The sequence below is a fragment of the Epinephelus fuscoguttatus genome, linkage group LG18 (genome assembly GCF_011397635.1).
Source record: "Epinephelus fuscoguttatus linkage group LG18, E.fuscoguttatus.final_Chr_v1".
Lineage (NCBI taxonomy): Eukaryota > Metazoa > Chordata > Actinopteri > Perciformes > Serranidae > Epinephelus > Epinephelus fuscoguttatus.
The window spans coordinates 19,622,307-19,644,987 of NC_064769.1; the positions used below are offsets into that span (position 1 = coordinate 19,622,307).

General features: G+C 44.0%; 1 protein-coding gene across 3 annotated transcripts; it reads right to left on the reverse strand.

The window, feature by feature from the left end:
• Window positions 1-1,310: 1,310 nt before the first annotated feature.
• On the reverse strand, window positions 1,311-22,565 carry setd1ba (SET domain containing 1B, histone lysine methyltransferase a). 3 transcript variants are annotated; one of them, XM_049603893.1, is made up of 19 exons: window positions 22,431-22,565; window positions 21,879-21,995; window positions 19,377-19,528; window positions 19,029-19,127; window positions 18,460-18,730; window positions 17,421-17,542; window positions 15,754-16,857; window positions 11,973-12,722; window positions 10,774-10,947; window positions 10,577-10,664; window positions 10,261-10,469; window positions 10,110-10,182; window positions 9,633-10,016; window positions 8,246-9,538; window positions 7,693-7,859; window positions 7,449-7,574; window positions 4,727-4,846; window positions 3,793-3,930; window positions 1,311-3,699 (listed from the first exon to the last, which is right to left on the reverse strand). In XM_049603893.1, the coding sequence occupies exons 3-19, from the start codon at window positions 19,512-19,514 to the stop codon at window positions 3,526-3,528; spliced, it is 5,430 nt and encodes a 1,809-aa protein (XP_049459850.1). In that variant the 5' UTR covers window positions 19,515-19,528; window positions 21,879-21,995; window positions 22,431-22,565; the 3' UTR covers window positions 1,311-3,525. The 3 variants fall into 3 exon arrangements, with proteins under 3 accessions (XP_049459850.1, XP_049459851.1, XP_049459849.1); XM_049603894.1 differs by lacking the exon at window positions 22,431-22,565 and having other exon boundaries at window positions 21,879-22,012; XM_049603892.1 differs by lacking the exons at window positions 21,879-21,995; window positions 22,431-22,565 and adding an exon at window positions 19,758-19,967.
• Between the last annotated feature and the right edge of the window lie 116 nt (window positions 22,566-22,681).

Genomic DNA, 22,681 nt, shown 5'->3' on the forward strand with positions numbered 1-22,681 from the left:
GTCTGTGGATTATCTTGAGTAACAGGGTCATGATTTCTGTTGAGTTTTTCAGAAACTTTTTTTGGTGCTTTGAGCACCACAAGCCGAGTGCCATCTAGTTCCATTATATTGAAGAGAAGGCAGACATCTCTATTGCTGATATCCCCAACACTCTGCAACTCACGCCAAAAAAAATCTAGATTGATAAATAGCACTACAGGTAAGAGGAAATATATGTATCTTTGATTTGGGGGTGAACCACCACTTCCTCCTACTTGCACCTTCACTATGAATACTTTAGCCTCAAGGATCAAGTATTGACCTGAGACTTGTTCTGACAGAATTAAGACTTGCCAAAAATCAGTCAAGTGTTCTTGGTAACAAAACTCAATCAATCCTTCCACATAGTTTCTCATTTCTGAATCACATTACACATGAAAAGCCTCCATTATACATATATTTTTTTAAAAAAAAATCAAATATGTACTGCTTACCTTTTCATTTTCATTTCACTTTGTCATGAGATTATTTTCAGAAATTGGTCTTGTGTCCCAAGACGCACACTGTTTTACATGAATACACATAAATATATACATGCTACAAATGCTAGGGCTTAGGTTTCATATCAGACACTTAATTCCCTGCATCCTGGTGAATATTTATGCACCAATTTCTGCCTTTTCTGCATCAAGTTATGGTGTAAGTGTCTTAAATATATTTCTGGGAGGAACCAATGTTCATGTTCTAAATATTGAGGGGGACGTGTCCCCTGCGTTTCCCCCAGAATATACACCTATGAATCACACCGGACATTATGCAAAGTGGGTATGGTGGAAACAATTTATTGCTCCCTTTTGCATTCAGTGTTCGATACAGATACACTGAGGCCTACTCAGAACCCAAACTCTGATTTAGTAGACGACACACTGAAGAACTATAGAGTTCCTAGATCTGCTCAGTCGAGCAGTGGGACTCTAAATCTTCTGTGTGATGGCAATAGAAGGAGGGGTCTGATGTAATATTACCAGCCAGAGACGCCATTATTTCAGTATACAGGTTGAAACATTGACTCAAGCATTTGGAGTTACTGGCTGTGTGAAACGTACTGGCTCTGTATGTGTGTGTGTGTGTGTGTGTTTTGTTGACAGTGAATCACATGACGAGGTCCTCGCTCAAAGCAGCCTGACACAGGCTCATTGTTTGGTCAGCTGCTGCCCACTGTTTCCATTCATGAAAAGTCATCATCACTGTGTGGGTTTACTTCAGATGATCATCCAGCGATAAATTAATCCACTTAAAGTATCTCCGGCATTGTTTGCTCCGCACCTGATGAATAAACAACCACTGTTTATGGATGTATGCAAAATTGCTTTATTTCCATGTTTTCCTTTTTCATACATTTGTTGTGTAATAAATAGACATGAGAAACAGGCTGATGCTTCAATCCCTTTTCCCATGCCGATTCTGCACCGTTTATTTTCTCCACACCGCAAACAACTTTTCATAGAATTTACAACAGAAAATAAAAAAAACAAAACAAAAAAAACAAAAAAAAAAACAAAGCTTGACACAAGCTGAATTTCCTGCTACCAGCTCATCGCTCACCTCATATGTTACATCTCTGAGCTGTGTTCGTGTAGCAAATCCCAGGGAACAAAAATATATATATATTTATATATATTTATATAATATTCACAGTTACAGTATTTACACATTTTTAGGATTACAAAGCAAAATGGGCAGAAAATGAAGACGTTTCTACAAGAAACAATCTTTCCAAAGGGAGGTGGTGACTCTTCCTGTACACAGTGGACCTTTTTTCTTTTAAATAAACGACCTTTAAACCCTCAGATTCCTTTTACAGATCCCTGAAAATATTTTAAATACTCAGTCTTTTGTTTTTTTAAAAAAAAGAGAGAGAAAGAGAAAGATGCATCTTAAAAGTGTTACCCCTGTGACGATAAAAAAGCTTTAGATCTTCTGTACAAGTAATCATATACAATATAAACATCACTGGTGGAAAAAAAGAAACTCTCCATAATCCAACTGAATGAAAAGCAATGACTGACTTGGTCTTAATTAGGGGGTGGGGGGGGGGGGTGATGATTGGCTAACAGGGGGCGTAAAGCGGAAGTGCAAGCCTCGAGTGCATTCACAAATATGTTTTCATCTTAATGAGTTTATAAAGAAAGAACAACCCTCGCAGAGAGGTCTGCTGGGTCGTAGAAACACTTCTGTTTCGCAGGAAACATCGAACACTGGTAGAGTTATTGAGTGTTGTAGTTGAAGACGACACAAACGTGATGAAGCAAGCCCAAACATCTTCATCAAACGCCCAAAATCGGCAGCAATTCTTTGCACATGCATGTCAACAGGCGAAAAAACCAACTCTTATGTCTGTCACCTGCCTGCTCAGGTGAAACAAACACAGTTACACATTCATATGGCACTTAAAAATGAGAAATAATTATCTCTTAATCAGCTGAAAACTTAGTTTGACAAGCCAAATGCTGCCCAGTGGATGCAGACAGGGAACTGGTTGGATTTTTCTTGCTGTGCATGATTGGGGGGCCTTCTATGCTACGGCCTACAGGGGGCAGTGCACTCACTCTCTCTTTCTCACACACACACACACACACACACACACACACACACACACACGTTGGATTTTCTCACACATTCACACACAAATATAGTGTCTTTGAAGAAACAAGCAAGAGAACCACCGAAACAAAACTGAGAAACACTGGAATATCATTAATACAAATTTAGTCATCTTTAACTTCTCTGTTTTTTGTTGTTGCATAAACTAATAGGAAGCAGCATGATCCGTCGTTGGCTGGTGAAAGCAGGCGTGATATGCAAATATTCCAGATTTTGTGGCAGGATTTAACCATTTCTGTTGCTTGAATTTTTTTTATTTTTTCATCAGTTTGATTTACTTCCAAGTGCAGAGGAGGTAGGAGCGAGAAAGCAGGGTTGCAGTCCGGTTGGCGGGCCGCGACACTCCGCAGTCATCCCATCTGCTCAGGTGCCAGAGAGGCGTTCTTTTTTTTTTTTATTTTTATTTTTTTTATTTGGCGGGCTTGTGCGTCTTATCAGTGTTAGTAAGCAGCTGATCATGTGATTCTGTGTTGTTTTTTTGTACCATGTGTGGTGTACGTAAAGCTTATGAGACAAAGGTGAGGAAAAAAAAAAGTGTAAAACTGTACAAAGCGAGACTCGACGTGGGAGGAGCCATGCTGAAATACTGTCCGACGTTGAGAGGAGGAAATGCTGCACCAACGAGTCAAGTGTTTAAGTTCTGGGTCACTGGCAGACATAAAAAAAATTATGCCTTTTTTTTTAAATTTCAAGAGCACCATAAATCGTAAACAATCTAGAGTTAAATATGTGAAAGGGGGCCGTACGGACGACGTGCAGGGTTTCCAAATCGTCCCTCTTCAGTTCCTCCTCGTCCGGAGTCTCAACGTGTGCGTGTCTGGGGAACTTGAATTCCAGGACAGCACATTTCACACCCTGGAGAAGACTGACCTCACGTGGACGTTAATTCAGAGTTCCCCTGCAGTTCTCTGCCCCACACAAACAAGGGATCTTCTCGTCCTCGATGGGGAACTTGTAGTCGTACGTGATCTCCTCGTTGACGTTGATGGGCTGTCTGGAGTAGATCACGATCTTCTTCTGAGACTCCACCGTGATCACCTTCGCATAACAGTTGGGCTGAAAGAAAACAGAATATGTTGCTTTTAATCTTGTGTTGCTGTTTCGTATACATGTTGCTTAAGCTTTCACATCATGAAGGTGTTGCCTTACATTGCAGCTGTGGTTGATGAAACGGGCAAAGTTGCCACACTTGGTGGCGTCTATGATGGTGTCGTGGTCGACGCGGAACATGTAGCTGCTGCCGATGCCCTCCTCTTCGTATCGCTTCTCTCGCATGTCCGCAATCACCTGTCAATGGAGAGTTGTCACTTATTAGAGGGTCTGACAACTTTGAGATCAAAGTAGTGTTTTTTTATGACACAAAAATCCACTGGGTCTCTACTTTAACCCCCTCGCTCATTAACCAAACACCCCATCTCGCTATCAGTCAACAACTATTTTCATGGTTGATTAACCTGTTGATTATTTTCTTGATTAACTGATTAGTTATTTGGTCTGTAAAATGTCAGAAAATGGTGAAAAATGTTGATCAGTGTTTCCCAAAGACTAAGATAACATCCTCAAATGTCTGGTTTTGTCCACAACCCTCTCATAGAAGAGTACAGAAACCAGGTCAAGTCAAAACTTTCTGATTCCAGCTTCTTAAATATGAATTTTTAAGAAGCTGGAATCAGAAAGTTTTGACTTTTTTCCTTTCTTAAAAATGAGTCAAACCAATTGATTATTAAATTACTCGGTGATAAATTTAATGGTTCACAACTAATCTATGAATCTACTTGGTTGTAACCCTTTCACACATGCTGTTACGGCAGTCCGACCATCATGTTTCAATGCAACCCCTAAAGTCTACATATAAACACGGTATAATCCATCTTGAATGCAATTATCCTCATCAAATATTTCTTCACTATCAATCAGCATTGGTTTTCCTAATAAGGAAAATGTGAAATACACATCTATATTTATGGCTATAATAAACTTTACGAGCCAGTTGAATGCAAGTAGATTAACTCATCTGTAAAAATGTCATCTTCATTTATGTACGCACAGACAACCCAGTTCAAAAGAAACAACTGCCTCTCACCTGTCTGATGTTTTGTCCAACATACTCGATCACCATTTCATCTGCAGCGATGGGTTCCATGGCGAAAAGACCCCAGTCGTGGATGTGCGACTTGCAGAATCTGATCTTCTTCTTACGGAACTGAAAGAGTACAGGCAAACAAAGTGTCACTTCTAAGTTTCTGGAAAGTTGATACGAAAGGAATACTTCACCCTCCAAATGAGCGTTTGTATGTCTTTTACTCACACCTTGTAACTGGGAATGTTTTAAGAAAATGTAGAATTCAAAAATGAAGACAATTCATCAAACATCATTTTACAAACTCTCACACAACTCATGCATGATAATCCAAGTCTCATAAATACAGTTGTAGGCTCAGTACATCACAAACAGACAGACCTTTCTAATGGGAAACTGAATTGAACGTGAAACGTAACTATGCTCGCTTCAAAGCCAGACTCCATTGACAAAACCAGTAATTTTAACCTTGCTGAACACTGGAGCTGCTGGTCTACAGCTGCCTCAATTTGTTACTTTGTCTGTGTTATTGTGTAACTTTGGTGTTTTAAAAGGTTAGTCCAGATTCAAGTTACACAATAACACAAACTCATAACTAACTGGTCAAGGCAATGGTAGACCAGCAGCTTCCTTGTTCAGCATGGTAAAATTGCTGTTTTTGTCAATGGAGTCTGGCTTTGAAGAGAGCATAGATAAGTTTCACTCTGAGTTCAGTTTACTGTCAGAAAGGCATGTGATGTACTGAGCATACGACTGGATAAATGAGACTTGGATTATACTGCATGAGTTGTGTGAGAGTTTGGAAACAGATGTTTGACAAACACGGCCCTCTTTTACACCAGTTCATCAAGACTTGTCTCCATTTTTGGATTCTTCGTTCACTGTGGAGGCATTTCTTCAGTGATTTAATGTAACTCAGGGTGTCTAATTAATATACAAATGATCACTTGGGGGGTGAAGTATTCCATTACAATACTTCATTAAAAAAAGACAGTGTAGGTACAAAACCCAAAACCAGTGAAGTTGGCACGTTATGTAAATCGTAGATAAAAACAGAATACAATGATTTGCAAATCCTTTTCAACTTATATTCAATTGAATACACTGCAAAGACAAGATGTTTAATGTTCAAACTGAGAAACTTTATTTTTTTTTTTGCAAATAATCATTAACTTAGAATTTAAAGGCAGCAACACATTGCAAAAAAGTTGGCACAGGGGCCTTTTTACCACTGTGTTACATCGCCTTTCCTTTTAACGACACTCAGTAAACATTTGGGAACTGAGGAGACCAATTTTTGAAGCTTTTCAGGTGGAACTCTTTCCCATTCTTGCTTGATGTACAGCTTAAGTTGTTCAACAGTCCGGGGTCTCCATTGTCGTATTTTACGCTTCATAATGTGCCACACATTTTCAATGGGAGACAGGTCTGGACTACAGGCAGGCCAGTCTAGTACCCGCACTCTTTTACTATGGAGCCATGCTGTTGTAACACGTGCAGAATGTGGCTTGGCATTGTCTTGCTGAAATAAGCAGGGGCGTCCATGAAAAAGACGTTGCTTGGATGGCAACATATGTTGCTCCAAAACCTGTATGTACCTTTCAGCATTAATGGTGCCTTCACATATGTGTAAGTTGCCCATGCCTTGGGCACTAATACACCCCCATACCATCACAGATGCTGGCTTTTGAACTTTGCGCCTATAACAGTCTGGATGGTTCTTTTCCTCTTTGGTCCGAAGGACACGACGTCCACAGTTTCCAAAAACAATTTGAAATGTGGACTCGTCAGACCACAGAACACTTTTCCACTTTGCATCAGTCCATCTTAGATGAGCTCGGGCCCATGGCCGGCGGCGTTTCTGGGTGCTGTTGATAAATGGCTTTCGCTTTGCATTGTAGAGTTTTACCTTGCACTTGCAGATGTAGCGACAAACTGTAGTTACTGACAGTGGTTTTCTGAAGTGTTCCTGAGCCCATGTGGTGATGTCCTTTACACACTGATGTCGGTTTTTGATGCAGTACCGCCTGAGGGATCGAAGGTAACGGGCATTCAATGTTGGTTTTCGGCCTTGTCGCTTACGTGCAGTGATTTCTCCAGATTCTCTGAACCTTTTGACGATATTACGGACCGTAGATGATGAAATCCCTAAATTTCTTGCAATAGCTCGTTGAGGAATGTTGTTCTTAAACTGTTCGACAATCAGCTCACGCATTTGTTCACTAAGTGGTGACCCTCGCCCCATCCTTGTTTGTGAATGACTGAGCATTTCAGGGAAGCTGCTTTTATACCCAATCATGGCACCCACCTGTTCCCAATTAGCCCGTTCACCTGTGGGATGTTCCAAATAAGTGTTTGATGAGCATTCCTCAACTTTCTCAGTCTTTTTTGCCACTTGTGCCAGCTTTTTTGAAACATGTTGCAGGCATCAAATTCCAAATGAGCTAATATTTGCAAAAAATTACAAAGTTTACCTGTTCGAACATTAAGTAACTTGTCTTTGCAGTGTATTCAATTGAATATAGGTTGAAAAGGATTTGCAAATCATTGTATTCTGTTTTTATTTACAGATTACACAACGTGCCAACTTCACTGGTTTTGGGTTTTGTACATGCAGGTGGCAAACCTCCTTTCAAAAGGTACAACTATCTTCTTGCTTAATCCTCTTTTTATTCATTGCAGGGTGAATAATACTGTCCAACAGAGCAAAGTTCAGTTTGTTTACCTTCAGCTGGTTAAATTTCAGCAGGTCACTGTCACATGCGAACGAGGATAGTAAACGTCTCTGCTCCGACCGCCGCTCCGAGCCAGCCCGGGTAGAGGCGTGGACCTGTGCAGGAATACTCATACCCTGCAGGGAGATGGCAGAGTTAGATGTGTTCACCCACAGCAGGTTGACATATATATATATATATCACACCTATGATGTTTTACGTGCACTTTTTGCAGAATTTGATCATCACACTCACCTGTGTGTCGACTGGCGGCTCCTCTGACTGCAGCTTTGTGCTCTGAAGGTACTTTATCTTGTCCTTCTTGTCGATTTTGTAGTACCCCTCGCTACGCGCACAGCCGGTTATGTGGTCCCTCATGCCATCGTCTCGTCTCTTTTTCTTTACTCCAGGGATGTTGGTAGGTGCAGGGAAGTCAAGGAGGAAACTGAAAAAATGAGGCCTTGGAGCACAGCTGAGATGCCATAACACCCCTAAGTTCATCAGATACTAAATAGCAGACAAAACAGTTCCTCATTTTCACCACCGGAGGGGGCTGCTATGTGACACACACACACACACACACACACACACACACACACACACACACACACAAAACACAACACAAAACAACTATTAAAAAAGAAAGTAATACACTTAACATTTTTTAGAGTTATTTAACTGGGCTGATCATTTAAAATGATTTGTGGAGCACTTAGTAACTTTTGAACATCACAAACACACATTAAGATTATTATTATAGTATGCAACATTTGGTGTGAATCCGCACACGTTAAGCAGTAAAGGATATGAGGATGGTTGACCCAGAGCGTGTCGTTGAGCCAGTCATTGCCATTATCCTGTTGGAGCATCTTATCATACGTGATCTGCAGAAGCCGTATGTCTTCGTCATCTATGCCTTCGTTCCAGATGTCATACAGGATGGTCATCTCCTCAAACTCTGAGCGTGGGGTGAAGTATGGCCGGGGAGGCGAGGTGACAGGGGACAGGCTGCCCAGCAGCAGCTCTTCCCAGCCTCGCCGCGCCCTCCGCGGAGGCTTCACGACCACAGGTGGCTCTTCATCATAGGGCAGGAAGCCGTCCTCAGCGGGCAGGACCGTCTGGGGCTTCACCTCTCCTTCCCGGAAGTCCAGGCTCGGGTGGTTGGGGGACTTGGCGGATATCGTTTCCATGGATACATCGCCGAGATGTGTTTGGTGGGGCGGAGGGATGGACTCAGAGGAAAGCTCCAAAGACTCGTCAGCTGCAGAGACAGCTGGCGTCTTTTTGACTTTGGGTCGTCCAGGTTTCCTCTTTGATGCTGCAGTATCTGATGGCACAGGGACGTCGACAGTGAGACAAGTGGGCAGATCTTCAGGGACACTGGCTGAATGCTCTGCGCCAGCTGACAGAGCCTGGTTAGGCAGAGCGCTGATGGGCGGCTCCTTAAAAACAGGTCTATCGTCCAGGCTCTCAGAGGATATTTTCCTATTAAGCGTCAGTGCTGCGGGGTCAGGGAAGACAGGGGTGAAGGTTAAGTCTCTTCCTGGAGTGCGGGGGACTCCAGCACTAAGGACAGGGGACTGTGAAGGGTAGGAGAAGGGACTACCGGGGATGTGAGGGGAGCTGAGCAACAGGCTGCTGCCCGTCAGCGGGGCATCACTACCAGGTGTGATGGGAACAGTGTCCGTGCTCTGGGACTTGCCCAGACTTCGGGCACGCTCCATCAGGTCCCTGCCTGGCGTGCGAGGGATATCCTCATCTGTGGGGAGCCGGGGCCGCTGGGGGAGCTCAGGCAGGGGACCAGGGGGTGGATGAAGGAGGGAACGACCTTCTACCGCCGGGTGAGGAGGGAGGGGGAGGTGCATTAAAGATGCAGAGGCAGATTTGGGGACAGGTGTGTTTGCATCTACGTGGGGTGGGATTAATCGCCCGGGGGTGCAGGGTACTTCCTCAGGCTCTGCTTTACCTTTGGCTTTTGTGTCCTGGTCGCTGTCGGGCAGGGCACCTGTGGGAGTGGGTGGCCGAAGGTTCGCTACATGCTCCTGAGGTTCGGACTTCACTACAGGAACGCTGCCATCTACGCTGATGTTTCGCTCTTTGACTGCAAGACAAGAAAATAATTTAACATCTGACATACTGCAAAATGATAAATACCTTTGTTGACATGTTTGAGCTGAGTAACAGCAGACACTCACGTGGGAGGCCTTTGGGTGATGGCGGCTTCGGATGCTCCGTCACCTCCTCCTCAGGACTTGGAGGTCTGCGTTTGAGCTTGCTGCTCGGCTCCTCTCTGCTCCTCTGCTCCTCCTTGTCCTCTGGGACTGGTCGCGCAGGTGGGCTTGGTGCCACGGTCTCTGCCTGTGCATCCTCTTCATCCGAAGACGAAGATGAAGAGGATGAAGAGGATGAGGAGGTCATGGCCACTTTGCCTTCGGCCTCCACATCTTGTGCCATTGCATCCTCTTCCTTTTCTTCCTCCTCATCCCCTTCCTCTTCCGAGCTCATCTCGTACTCTGAGGAGTCTGAACTTGCTGCTGAAGAGTCTGAGCTGCTCTTGGAGGAAGATGAACTCTCAGCTTCTGCAAGACGTGGGGAAAAAATGATGAACTACAGGAAACAGACAGAAAGAAACAACCAACTGTTGCGTTTTTATATTTAAATATTTAAAGTACCGTCATCAGATGAATCTGAGGAAGCGCTCTCGCTGGATGAGTCTTCATCATCACCCTCCTCATCGCCACTCTCCTAAGAAATAATATGAGATCATAAAAATGTGTACAAAACACTATGTAAACAATCCAACAGATTTTTGGGACGGCTTACTTTGCCTGATGACAGCCTATCTGCAGCCTCTGTCTCATCAGGCTCCTCCCTGTCAGACAACGACTCCTCTTCCTTTTCTGACGTGTCCACCTCCTCCTCGCCCTCGCTGTCCAGTTCAAGTGGCCGGGAGTGCCGTCGCTTTGCAGATGCACTGTCGGCATCCATTTTGGAATCATCCGACGGGAGCTCGGCTGGGTCTCGATCCCGGTCTGACAGGAATAAACCACGAGATAAATTAGCTACCGGCAATTTCATGACACCAGGAAGAAGAAGAGAGGATAGCAAGTACTGATGTGTCGACCAAAGAGAGAGTTACCTTCATCCTCCAGGTCGTCATCCACTGGAGTGGATGGTCGCGCTCGTTTGTTGTCCCCTGCAGCTGCAGCCTCAGGCTTTCGTTTGACCTGAACACAACAAACAACAGTTTAACACCAACAGGCGGTGCAAGCTGTCGAAGAAAAAACAAACTTCCTCCTTGTCCATGTGTACTAAAAGGCACATTTCAAGGCGTACCTTGAAGGAGGGGAGGCGGATGGCTCCTCGCAGACCGATTCCCAGGCCCATTCCCTCGTAGCCCAGTCCCTCGCCTTTGTTCCAGTTCTCCAGCAGACTTGAACCCATTGTCTCTTTGGGTTTGGGTCTTTCTTCTTCCTTTCCCTCCGCACCCTTCACTGGAGTCAAAGACGCCTGAGGAGAAAAAGAATAGTTACCTTAAATAAAAACCTTGTAATTTAACTGAAGAATATAATTTTATACATTTTTGTGAGTGGATTCAGTTGACAGATCAATTTCCATGAACCACACATTGCTTCAGATATAAATGCAACTTAAGATTATTTTATAATAAGTCGATTATTTTCCCAGCTGATTCTAAAGGAGACACTGTTAACTTACTTGTTTTGACTGATCAACAGTCCAAAACCCAAAGTTGGTCAATTAGATACAAAGATATAAAACAGAGAAAAGCAACAGTCTCTCCCAACTGAGAATGTGGCACCAGTGAATATTTGGCATTTTATTTTGATAAATGATTCCAACAATCAATTGATCATCCAAATTGCTGTTTAATTTACATGATTAATTGGGTAATCTTCAGCACTATTTAATCACAGCAACACAGCCACCATCTGTTTACAACATCACCTTTTTGCCAACATTTTTTCCAGAATTATCAGCTGATGTTTTTAAGGTATTTCTTAAAATATAATATTTATGACTGATGTAAGATCCTTTGTGGATGTCGGATTGGTTAGAAAAAAACACATGTGCTTCATAGAGAGGTCGTTTTGATGGCTCTTTTTTTAATAATCTGCAAAATAAAACATGCTTTGGATGGCTTCTATGTAATTATATCATATAATATTGACTCTATTAGACTGTTTTGCCAATTTATTTAACAGGAGGTTTGAACGAGTATATTTTCCCCCACAAATATTGTGCATATCTGGAGAATTAAAGTTGGGCAATACAGAGAAAATCAAACATCACAATATTTTTTACCAAATACCTCGATATGCTCAATATGCTTTTCAGAAAATGTATACACAATTATATTTTTAAAAAAAACATCAGTAATGTGTAGATAATGATTAAGTGGGTAAAAGCAAATAATAGACCAGCTTCAACAGTCTGGTAAGTTCAGAAAATTACATCACTTTACTGTAATTCAGCCTTTAAAACCAGAAAAATCTATCTGTGATATTTTGACTTACCTTTGCTGAGCGCTCCTTCTTCTCCCACCAGTCATCAAAGGCTCTAAAAGCCACCACCTCCACCATTTTGCGGTTGAGGTCCCTCTTCATGATGGCCTTCAGCTCCTTGACAATGACCAGCAGCACACCCTCAACAGTGGCCTTGTGGGGATCCTCCTTTTTCGTCTCATATCCAGGAGGAGGAACAGTAGGGTTGAACTTTGGTATACTGGGATGCTGCCATTGTTGTCCGGGTGCTGCTGCGCCACCAGCAGGTGTAGCACCCATAGACAGGGGCGCATAGGGTCCCCCGAATGGCCCAGACGCACCACCGTCCATAAAATGTGGATAAGGATAGGGTCCTCTGGTCTGAGCGTAGCGACTCAGCATCTGCTGCTGCATCTGGAAGGACATGGGAACAGAGCTCCACTGTTCCCACCGCAAGCAGTTCATCAGCTCCATTTGCACCAGTGGCACCATGCTATGAGGGTAGGGACCCATGGGTGGCAGCATATGGTGAGGCACTGCAGGGTGACCGGCCAGGTGGGGGTGTCCCGTGACGGCAGAGTGAGCGGCGAGGTGGTGATGCGAAATCGGGAAGCCGGCCTGGTGCGGGAGAGGAGGGAAGCCAGGAGGAGGGATGGCAATGGTCTGCATCGGGGATACAGCAGAGTTTATGACGATGCCCTTGCCACAGTCACCGCTGGTGATCGGAGTCCCAGGCATCTCGTCGTCAGAGATTTCCATGTCTTCTCCTGACGACTGTTGACCCTGCGTGTAAAGGGGACAGGGAAGGTCAACATCCTTTTTTTTTTTTTTTTTTAAAGATATTTTTTAGGGTATTTTTTGCCTTTAATTGATAGGACAGCGAAGCGTGAAAGGGGGAGAGAGAGAGGGAGAGACACGCAGCAAAGGGCCACAGGCTGGAGTCGAACCCAGGCCGCCGCGGCAACAGCCCTATACATGGGGCGCCTGCTCTACCACTAAGCCACCGACGCCCCCAACATCCATTTTTCACAAGATGCACAAGTACAATAATTTGCTCTTTTCATCTCCATGACAACTGAGCAATCACCATCATCTCATGAAGACCTTGGGATGAGGTTGAGAAAGCCAAGGACAAAGCTAGTAAGCGGACCTTGAGGTAGGATTGCCAACCTGCCCTTTTAGCTTTAACAAGTGTTGTAGCCAAGACCACCTTAACTGAGACCAAGTCATGACCAAGACCAGTGCTTTTCCCACTTCTGTGTACAGGGAACATGCAAACCATAAGAACTTCTGAAATTGATCTCAAAGATCTTCATTCCCATTAAAGTTTATCCATAAAAAATAAATAAAATCCCTCTTTGTTCATCTCTTTTATTGCTTTACTGTATTTGCATATGTATAAGTGAAGCATGAGAAATATCTTGATAAAATAATTAAAATGCATTGCAGAGATATCTTGTATATTGGATTATTCCTTTGTTTTTTATGAGCAAACAAATACAAACACTAAGAAGCAGAAATCAACTTAACCATCTTTATTCCAGGGTTCATACAGCTTCAGGCAAGTTTTGAGGACTATTTTAAAGCCGATCAGAATGAAAATTAAGACCATTTTTTCCACTGATGAGCCGACATCAGTTACTTAAGGTTAGGGTTACTGAAACATAAAACATGATTTTTTTGTCTCGAGGCAAAGATAAGAGTCGAACAGACCTGGGAAATACCTGACGTTTGTTGGGAAGTCTCATTCTGCATGTGGGATTCCACTGCCTTGATTCCCATCGTGCCAAGTTCTTTTTTGTTTTGTTTTTAAAGATATGTTTTGGGGCATTTTTTAGCCTTTATTTGATAGGACAGACAAGTGTGAAAGGGGGAGAGAGCGGTAGTGACATGCAGCAAAGGGCCACAGGCTGGAGTCGAACCCGGGCCGCTGCGGCAACAGCCTTGTACATGGGGAGCGCCTGCTCTATCCACTAAGTCACCGACGCCCCCCATCGTGCCAAGTTTGAAAGAACCTCTCATGCCATGCCGCAAAATCAGATAATTAGACAGTCGATTTTCATGGAATTTGCACTTCCCTTTGTCGAGAGGACAGTTTCTGCTCTGAGCATCCCAGCTGGGAAAATATATGCGTGATGTTGATTCCGCTATCCAGATCTGTGTGATGTTAATGCAAAAGACATTCAATAAATTGTTACTTAAATATAAGAATTCAAAGGATTGCCATTTTCAGAAGCCTTATCTTAAGATTACTGAATTCAATACCTTTTAGAACTTGTTAAGGATCTGCGGGAACCTCGTATTCAAGACTTTTTTTGCACAAGCAATTCAGTGATTCCCCCGCAGTTGTGGTCTTACAAGCATTCTTAAAATAAAATCCTGTGTCCTCTGTCCGAGACTGAGGCAAGACTGAGAAAAATGAGGTCAAGTCTAAGACACGACAGAGATATTAAAAAGGACTCTTGGTCTCGGGACCAGGAGTGATCTTGAGCACTACAACACTGGCATTAATTATGGGCATAGTCTGACATTTTCTAAGTTTAAACCAGGAAATATCTGAGCAAGGAATAAGTAAACAATATCTCCACTCAATAACAATCTGCAGTACCATGTGCTGTGGACATATTGTTGTCAGTACCATAAAGTGTACTTTTAATAGTCAGTGAATCATTCAAAATAAGAGCAACAGATGATCTCAGTGCTGATCTGAGGTCAAAGTTTTGTATTCACACTCGCGCAGTCAAACACAGCTGACCCATGTCGTTGGTCAGCGTGTTTCCAAACAGAGCTGTTTGCTTTAGGCTTCAAACTCTTTGCTCTTAAAACCATAGCGCAAAATGTGAGCACGAGATATGTGCTGTCAAACACACCAGCTCTGAGTCCTCCTCCCTGCTGTTTATTATCATAAAAGGATTTCTGTCACAAGTGCTGCAGGAGTGAAACTATGGAGAGTAAACTGAGCAAGGGGAGTGGCGTCGTTATCCAAATGACCTGTTTGCAGTGCTTGCTTTGTGTTAACTTGAAATGCGAGACAGGCGACGCTGCGGCCAATCCTGACTGTCAGGCTCGGCAGAACCAGGAAGTGTGGTGTTGAATGGGGCTAACTGCCAAATTGTGTTTTCCTCCTTGCGAGCGTGTGGTGAGTGTTAGAAAGAGGAAACAAGAGTGTTCAATTCCCCAACAGCAGAACGGCTCTTATTTCTCCTTTCAAAGCACAGCGCCGAGTGTAGAAATACAGCAACACAGGCCAGATGGTGTTACTATGACTTCAAACAAGGAGATCAGCTTCATATGAATGTGAAGGTATTTGTAAAGCTGTGGGTTATGTTGAAAACTTTTCATTCATAACTTATGTCAACTGGATTTTTAGCATTTATTATACGCAGATTCTGAGACTATTTTGCTAACAAATACGCCTTTTTCAGGGCACAAACTCTGCTTATTAGTCATTTAAATTTGCTCTTTGAATCAAAATGAACATGGCAGCAGTCAAATGAAAAGGCAAACACCTTTTTTGTGGTGCCTTCATACAAAGACTGTTTCCTTTACAAGGCACAATGAAACAAAAGGGAAAGTTTACTACTACCATCATGCACTGAAACTAGACCTCACTTCCTGTGTCCTCAGTGTAACTGTCACAGCTGTGGGTAAACAGCAGCACCGTGCTACTATCATCTAATTAAGACTATCAACACGAGCTTTAGCGACATTTGGAGCCCCGGGGTGCTGTTACTTAACACACTGTAATATGCACATAATTCTTTTACATATAAACACAAGTTTCATGCAAATACAAAAAGCAAATCTGTCTTACCGTGTCCATTTTATCAGTGGGAGTGTGGCCTCGAAAATGTCCATCTTTGAGGTCACTGTTGCTCATCTTCTCCTGCACAGGAGAAGTGATTCTCTTGATCAGCGAGGCAGTTCCGGGTATCGGCTCTTCATCTTCCGAGTCTGGCAGTGGGGTCGGACTGATGTCCTCCAAGCCCGTGCTGGAGGGACGGGAGTTCTGCTGGCCGCCTTGGGAGCCACTTGTGTAAGGGGGAATTGGGGATAGCTGAGAGGACGAGGAGGAGATGGGACTCCCCTCCATTCGCACCTCAGTGTCCGAGTCTCGCTCCTCCAGGAACGGCAGCAGTTTTGTCCTTTTCCCCTTGAGGAGCATCTCAATGCGGGAATCCAGGCTATTGCGCTCTGGATCGAGCGTGGGGGAGCCAGGTGAGGGGCAGTGCTCTGGGGTTTGAGGAGGAGGGGTGGTCGGATGGGGCACGGGCTCTGGCGGGGGCTCTGGGATCGGAGGAGTTTCTGGTCTCTCCTTGACGGGTAAAAAGTCAGTGGCCGCTGCCAGAGGCGGCTGCGGTGGTCGGAGGTACTCACCCTCCCTTTGGGCTGGGTGATGGAAAGCAGGGTCTGACGGGGGGAACGCGGGGGGCAAAGGAGCCTGGTAGGGCGAGAAGGCAGACTTGAAGTTGGGTGTAGCAGGGGGAGGCGCTGTGTAGGTGTAGGAAGGGGTGGAAGGTGGAGGTTCAGGTGGGGTGAGTTGGTGCTGTTTGAAGGGAGCTTGTTCAGACGTCGTACTTCGGTACATGTTGCTGCGGTACTGAGGCCTCTCCGGTCTGCGGTTGTACGCGTCCTGGAACTTACTCTCATGTCTGCGAGATTTGTAACCTCCGGAGCTCTCGGCACGGCTGGACTGGTACGCCGGCGTGGACTGCCGACTGGAGAAATTGGAGTCTTGAGAGTAGGGTGTACCAGTCTGCCGTGGGGTATGGGGGGTCCCCTGGGACTGGGGTGTGTCCTGCCTTAGGCTGGAGTAGCCCGTCTCCAGGGACAGTGGAGTGGTAGAGCTGCTGGGTGGCAATGTTCCTCCAACAGCTGACACGCCGCTCTCCGACAACCTGCGGATGGGCTCGCAGGCCTTAGAGGAGACAAACAGGATCAGGATGAATCAAGGTGTCACAGGAAACATTCACAGAAACCTCTACCATCACAACTAAAAATCAAATAAGTCTCCAGGTGTCACTTGGAGGCTACTGTATATAAATTAATTCGTTTAAGTAGTTGGATGATTTTCGCCAAATGACCAACAGTGTACACCTGCACCTAAAAACAGCAGCTAGTGGATTGAGTATCTAGGCACAACGCCTGGGGGATCTCGTGCTACGAGGCTAAAGTGCACATTTCAGTGGCTTTGTGATTTCAGTCCACAGGCGAGGGTCTGGATAACATTTCCTCTGCGCTACTCCACCACCTGCTGCACTGATAACACGGATCACAGATAAGGATGTCAGCTCAGATTGGTAAATTATTTCTACAAAGTAACACTACAATTCAGAAATCGGCAGTCTGACCTTGGGAAAAACCAGCAGGGACTGGACTAAACTATATCACTATCTAGCTCCCACTGCCACAGTTAAGGGAACGATTTATAATAAACTCATGAACAAAAAAAGTTTTGCATATTGTTAGAAGAGATTTTACCAGCAAGGCTTCTGCCAGGATACGAGGGGAAACTTCTCTGGCCTCCTCTCCGCCAACAGGCAGGGTCTGCGGAGTGTAGGTGCCATTCATCAGGAGCTGGAAGTACCGAAGGCGATTTTCACCTGCAGAACGATAAACACGTGTGGGTCTGATGCCAAGTCTATAAAGCAGGCTTAATGCCAGCAGGATTTTTTAAAACTAATCTGGCAGTTTATGCAAAATGTAAACATTTGTAGATACACATAAGCAGTTTCATTTCTGAGTACACACTTCCCAATTATTTACAGTAGGAGCAACACAAACTATATATTGTTTCAATGCCTATATATGAACTGCAAACTGTAAAGCTAATCTGGGATGTTATGTAAAATACATACAGTAGATTTTATAATATAGTAGCTCAGACATGTCTTAATAGATCTGACATATCATACACAAAATGCAACAGTTATTTTAATTCTCATAAAGAATTAGCATTTTATTTACTTAAAAACGTGGGAATAATCCAAGAGAATAGCACGTGTGTAGCCAGTAATAAACAGCAATTATTTCACTTATTAAATAAACACAGACTGCCAGTCAAATAATAAATACTTGTCTCAAGAGGAATTAAAGTTGCAGTTCTGCATGAGTCACAAGCAACAGCAGCAGACTGAATGTTAACAGTGTTAAGAAGTGAAAAACTAACTCAAATCTAAGTGATTTCATTCAAATGCGACTCAACAGAGACCGTGTGAAAGGGAAGAGGACTCTGACAGATTGGTTTGTGTTTGTTTACAGGTCTGAAATTATGCACAGTGGGAGTACACAGCACCCTCAGCTCAGGGCTTGTGGGAGCAGGCGTACATTCAATGAAATTCAATTACCCCACGTTACCATGCAACGCACGTAAATGTACACACGTGACTGCTGTCCTACCAATAACCCAAAACTAGGCAACGTTTCACTCCGAGGACACGTTGGGCTCGTGCAGCAGGCTCGGATCGTGCGTAAATGTAGGTTACGCGTCTTTTCCTCAAATGACTGAATCACTGTTTACCTTTCGGGTCCAGCTCCACGTGGATGAAGTTTCCCATAACAGACGTCTTGTGCAGCGACTGCACGGCCACTTTGGCGGCTTTCACCGTCTCAAAAACAACTTTGGCTATTCCCAGGTGCTTTTTGTTCTTCGGGTTGTACAAGATCTCGACCTGCTCGATCTCCCCGAATTTCTTGCACATGTCGGTGAGAAATCCTTCCCTGATATTGTCGTTGAGCCTGGCGAATGTCACCTCCTTTGGAGGCACGGGGCCGATGTAGCACTCATCGATCTGGAGGGAGAATGAGAGGGATATCGTTATAGAGGTGCTGTCGGGTGAATGCTGCAGCGTGTGGGGTCATTTCTGACAGCTGTGATAAGAACAACAGAGCCGGAGTGGTTGTGATTAACATGCAAATCCAGTCAGCCCTCTGGCATCAGAGTAATGCATGTTATTTGGGTTTTAACAGCCCCTCTGATATCATAACTTCACTCCACATCCCGAAGATGAGTGAAGGGGGTGTGTCTGCAACTTTTGACAGCCCCCGTTTTCCACATGGACAAAGCTGGCATCCTGTCAGAGGAGATACCTTAAATTTGGGCACCGGTAGATCCGTCTCTTTGTACTTAGTCCAGAGACGACCGATCCTCGGATCCCGGACGATTTCCACCGGTGCAATCCCAGGGTTCTGCAGGAGAGGAGGGGGACACACAACACTTGTTATCCATCCCATTCACAACTTCACACGGCCAGAACTTGTTGCAAAGTAGTTTCACACGGTGGTGGATTAAAATGAACACCTCCATCACGCCGTGTAAGATGCAGAGACATGCCCGTGGCCGGCCACGACAACACAGCCACATTGTAACCTATCATGGAGGTCGGCTACTCGGTTACTATTGTAGCCGTGTAGCCGCGTCACACACGGTCCACTTACGGGCATACTGAAAGTCTGTCCATCGTAGCGATACAGTTTGTGTGGTCCCTTCTTCAGCGCCGGGTCGATGATCAACTTGTAACTTCTCCAGTGGTGACTCCGCTTCTCCGCCGAGCCGCAAACGGGATGACTGTCCATGCCGTTCGCCAAACCTGAAACGACAGGCAGCGACAAGGAGAGGAGAGCTATCGTGAGGCAACGCTAAACACGGTCCCGTTACCAGCCCCCAACACTTTAAAACAGCCAAACGGTACAGATGCATGACTTTGGTGGCGGGGGGAACCCAGGGGAGAGCGAAAACGGGATCTATAGCGTAGATCCCAGTTACGGAAAACAGGCATTAGGAGGGCTGGAGAAAGAGGAAAAAAAGAACAAGCTTACTTGAACTCTGCTTTCTGCCATGGTCTTCGTTCAATCTGTTTCTCTCCCCTGGCTTGGACATGGTTCGTCCGATCGAGTGATTTTTCTTTAATTGATGAAAAGACGGAATCGCTCTCCTTTCGCCGCTTACATTACATGATTTAGCTTGAAGAATACTGCCTCCTTTTCGGCGAGAGCCAACACATATTGTGTGCCTCTGGTCTGTAGCTTCTGTCTCTCCCACAATACACCGCTAGGCTTGCCCACCTCCGATGCTAGCCGCACTTTCGCTACAAACTTATTTGTATCTGCTGGATATTTACTAACGACATCGCCGTATATTAAATTACTATAATTTTAAACGACTGAAACGGCAACGTTTGTATGTGTACATTATATTATTATAACCCTGGTGACAGCTTTGTGTCGCTAAACCTCCAAATCATTTTGTGTGGAATCTGCGCATTGCATTTACCCAAATGGCAAACACAAGCTAGACACAGGGGGCAATATCTTCTAAACTGTCACTAAAGGCTATTAAAATGTGGTTTTTCGTGTGTGTACATACGTGTCGTCGATTTCCAATTCAAACATGTCGAGCCATATTTGAAAAGCAAATAACTCCGCTGCTGTAGAGCTAGTTGTTGACTGCTAATGTGAAATGTCTCACAGGAGTGAGTGTAATACGAAACTCTGTTGATAAAAAGCCTGAATTTAGCATTCATGCTAATGCTAACAGCCGTTGGAACGCGGAGGTTTGTTGCATCTCTTTCTGTCAGTTGGGCTAATCAACACCAACAAACTAGTGCCAACCGTTGTGCTGGATGTCGTTTAAGTGTTAAACAACCGCGGAGCTTTTAATAATATTTAATTTTTTAAACATTTAACATTTGCCGTTTTTATTATATTTGTGTATATTGTCGACTTAAGTGGATTTTGCTTGACATTGCCTGGTGTTTTGCAGTGCTCGGGCAATTGGCTGGTTAACAGCGGCAGCTCGGCGGGCCAATCAGAGCGCAGCAGCAGAGGAGCTGTCTGCTATTAGAGGCACGGCTCAGGAGTCCTTCAACAGAGAGCAGAGAGAGGGGGCCGAGCGCTCTCGGCAGCCATTTTCCTAAAACAGGACTCAATGGCCTATATGGGTTTCCTTTGTTCCAAAAGGGATCTTACACTTGATTTCCTCATCTCTCACGGACTATGATAAAACTATGATTCCTCCTTTTAAAGGATTGAGAAGAAGGAAGAGAATGTGCTGGATGTAATACCCTGTGACATCTTGAGCCTTTTTTCCTCTGCCTGGAATCCATCTTTGTCTTAACTAGGTCATGGCACACCCATATAATAGTATTTATATTTCTTAAGTGAAAAGAAACCAAATGTTGTGAATAAACAGCTGTATGATTTTGGAGATGTTACATTAAGGGGGAAAACACAGTTAAAGTGACAAAGTGTAGTGTCTGACTGTTGGCATTGCACTTATGGCCTTGTATGAGTAGCAATAAGTAAGTTAAACTCTTTTATAATCATTTTGGTATTTAAGTAAATGTAAAAATGTGAGGCATGCAGTTACTGTTATTAAAACGTGTTTACTGTCAATTTATTTATTGAGCTATCATCAATTTTGGCATCTGTTACAGACAACTTTATTCAATATGTTCACTGCATGCTGACATATAAATATACAGCCTATACAGTCCAGGTTATATACATGTATATATGCCACTGCTCCTCAGCTGATACAGAGAGCAGGCCATGGGTAACTAATGGCCTTTTGCAAAATAGTTTATTATGCTGCCTGTATTTCTGACTGTTGATTGATAACCTATTCACGTTGATTAATGACTTTAAACACTTTCCTCTCACAACAGCAACGCTTAACACCCTGGTGGCTTGTGTTGTACCCTGCCTACAACTGTGGAGACAACTTCAAGCACGGTTAGGTTTGTGCTGTCCAATTGCCATTTAAGAACCAAACGCGTCCAAAGTGTAATCATCGGCTTGACCTTGCTTCAAGGGCATATTTAAATGTCTTAAGAAGCACGGTCAGGCACCTTTTGTTACAGTTTGTACAACGTGGGAAAAAAAATTAGACTGCAAAGAGGAAACAGATGGAGGGAAAACTCTTAGGGTGAAAATATTTACCTCAGTACTTTGGTGAAATGCAGTTAACAGGCCTAAACGCAGGGGCAGGAGGAATGTTTTCAGCTCCATCTTCGGATCCTCTAATAATGGCATTAATAAGGGGTGGGATAGCGTCTCCTGCAAAGAAAGGAATCCATTAGCACGAAAGATAGAGAGCTCTTTTGAAAACTTTTTTTTTGATCAGTGCTAGGCATTGCCTCTCAGCCAGCGAATATGCATCTTCAAGCATCATCTGTGTGGGCAATATGCAAACCATCTCCTCTCTCTCCTTGAAGACAGGATTGCAGTCAAGTATAACCTCGACATTTCTAACTGAGCTACATCAAATAAAACCCACAAGGAAATGTTGTGTTTGAAAGGTAATGGATTTTGAGCTATTTCACTTCATTTTTGCCAGTTTATATGTCTACATGTATACTTATTCTAACAGAGGACAGACAACACGAACATTAATTAATTGTGGTTAAAACGTTACCAGCAAAACTATATTGACTTTTGTTACATTTAACTGCATATTTTTTTTTATCTCTTTGATTGATAGTGCAAACTTACAGTTAGGATTCAAAACATGTAATCCAAGCTTTAAACGAGCAAAAGAATCTTATTGGGAGAGAAATCTTGTAAATTTATCTGCTTCCCTTTGTCCAAAAAGAGACGTTTTGGTGACAGACTGTGAAGGCTACACTTGCTCAATGGTTTCTCTGCTGTTCTCTTGTCTCAAAATGGCTTCTTTACAGACAAAGGAGAGCACTGTGCTGTGAAATGTTGCTGCGCCATAACTGGGAGAGGCTCGTGCGCTCGGT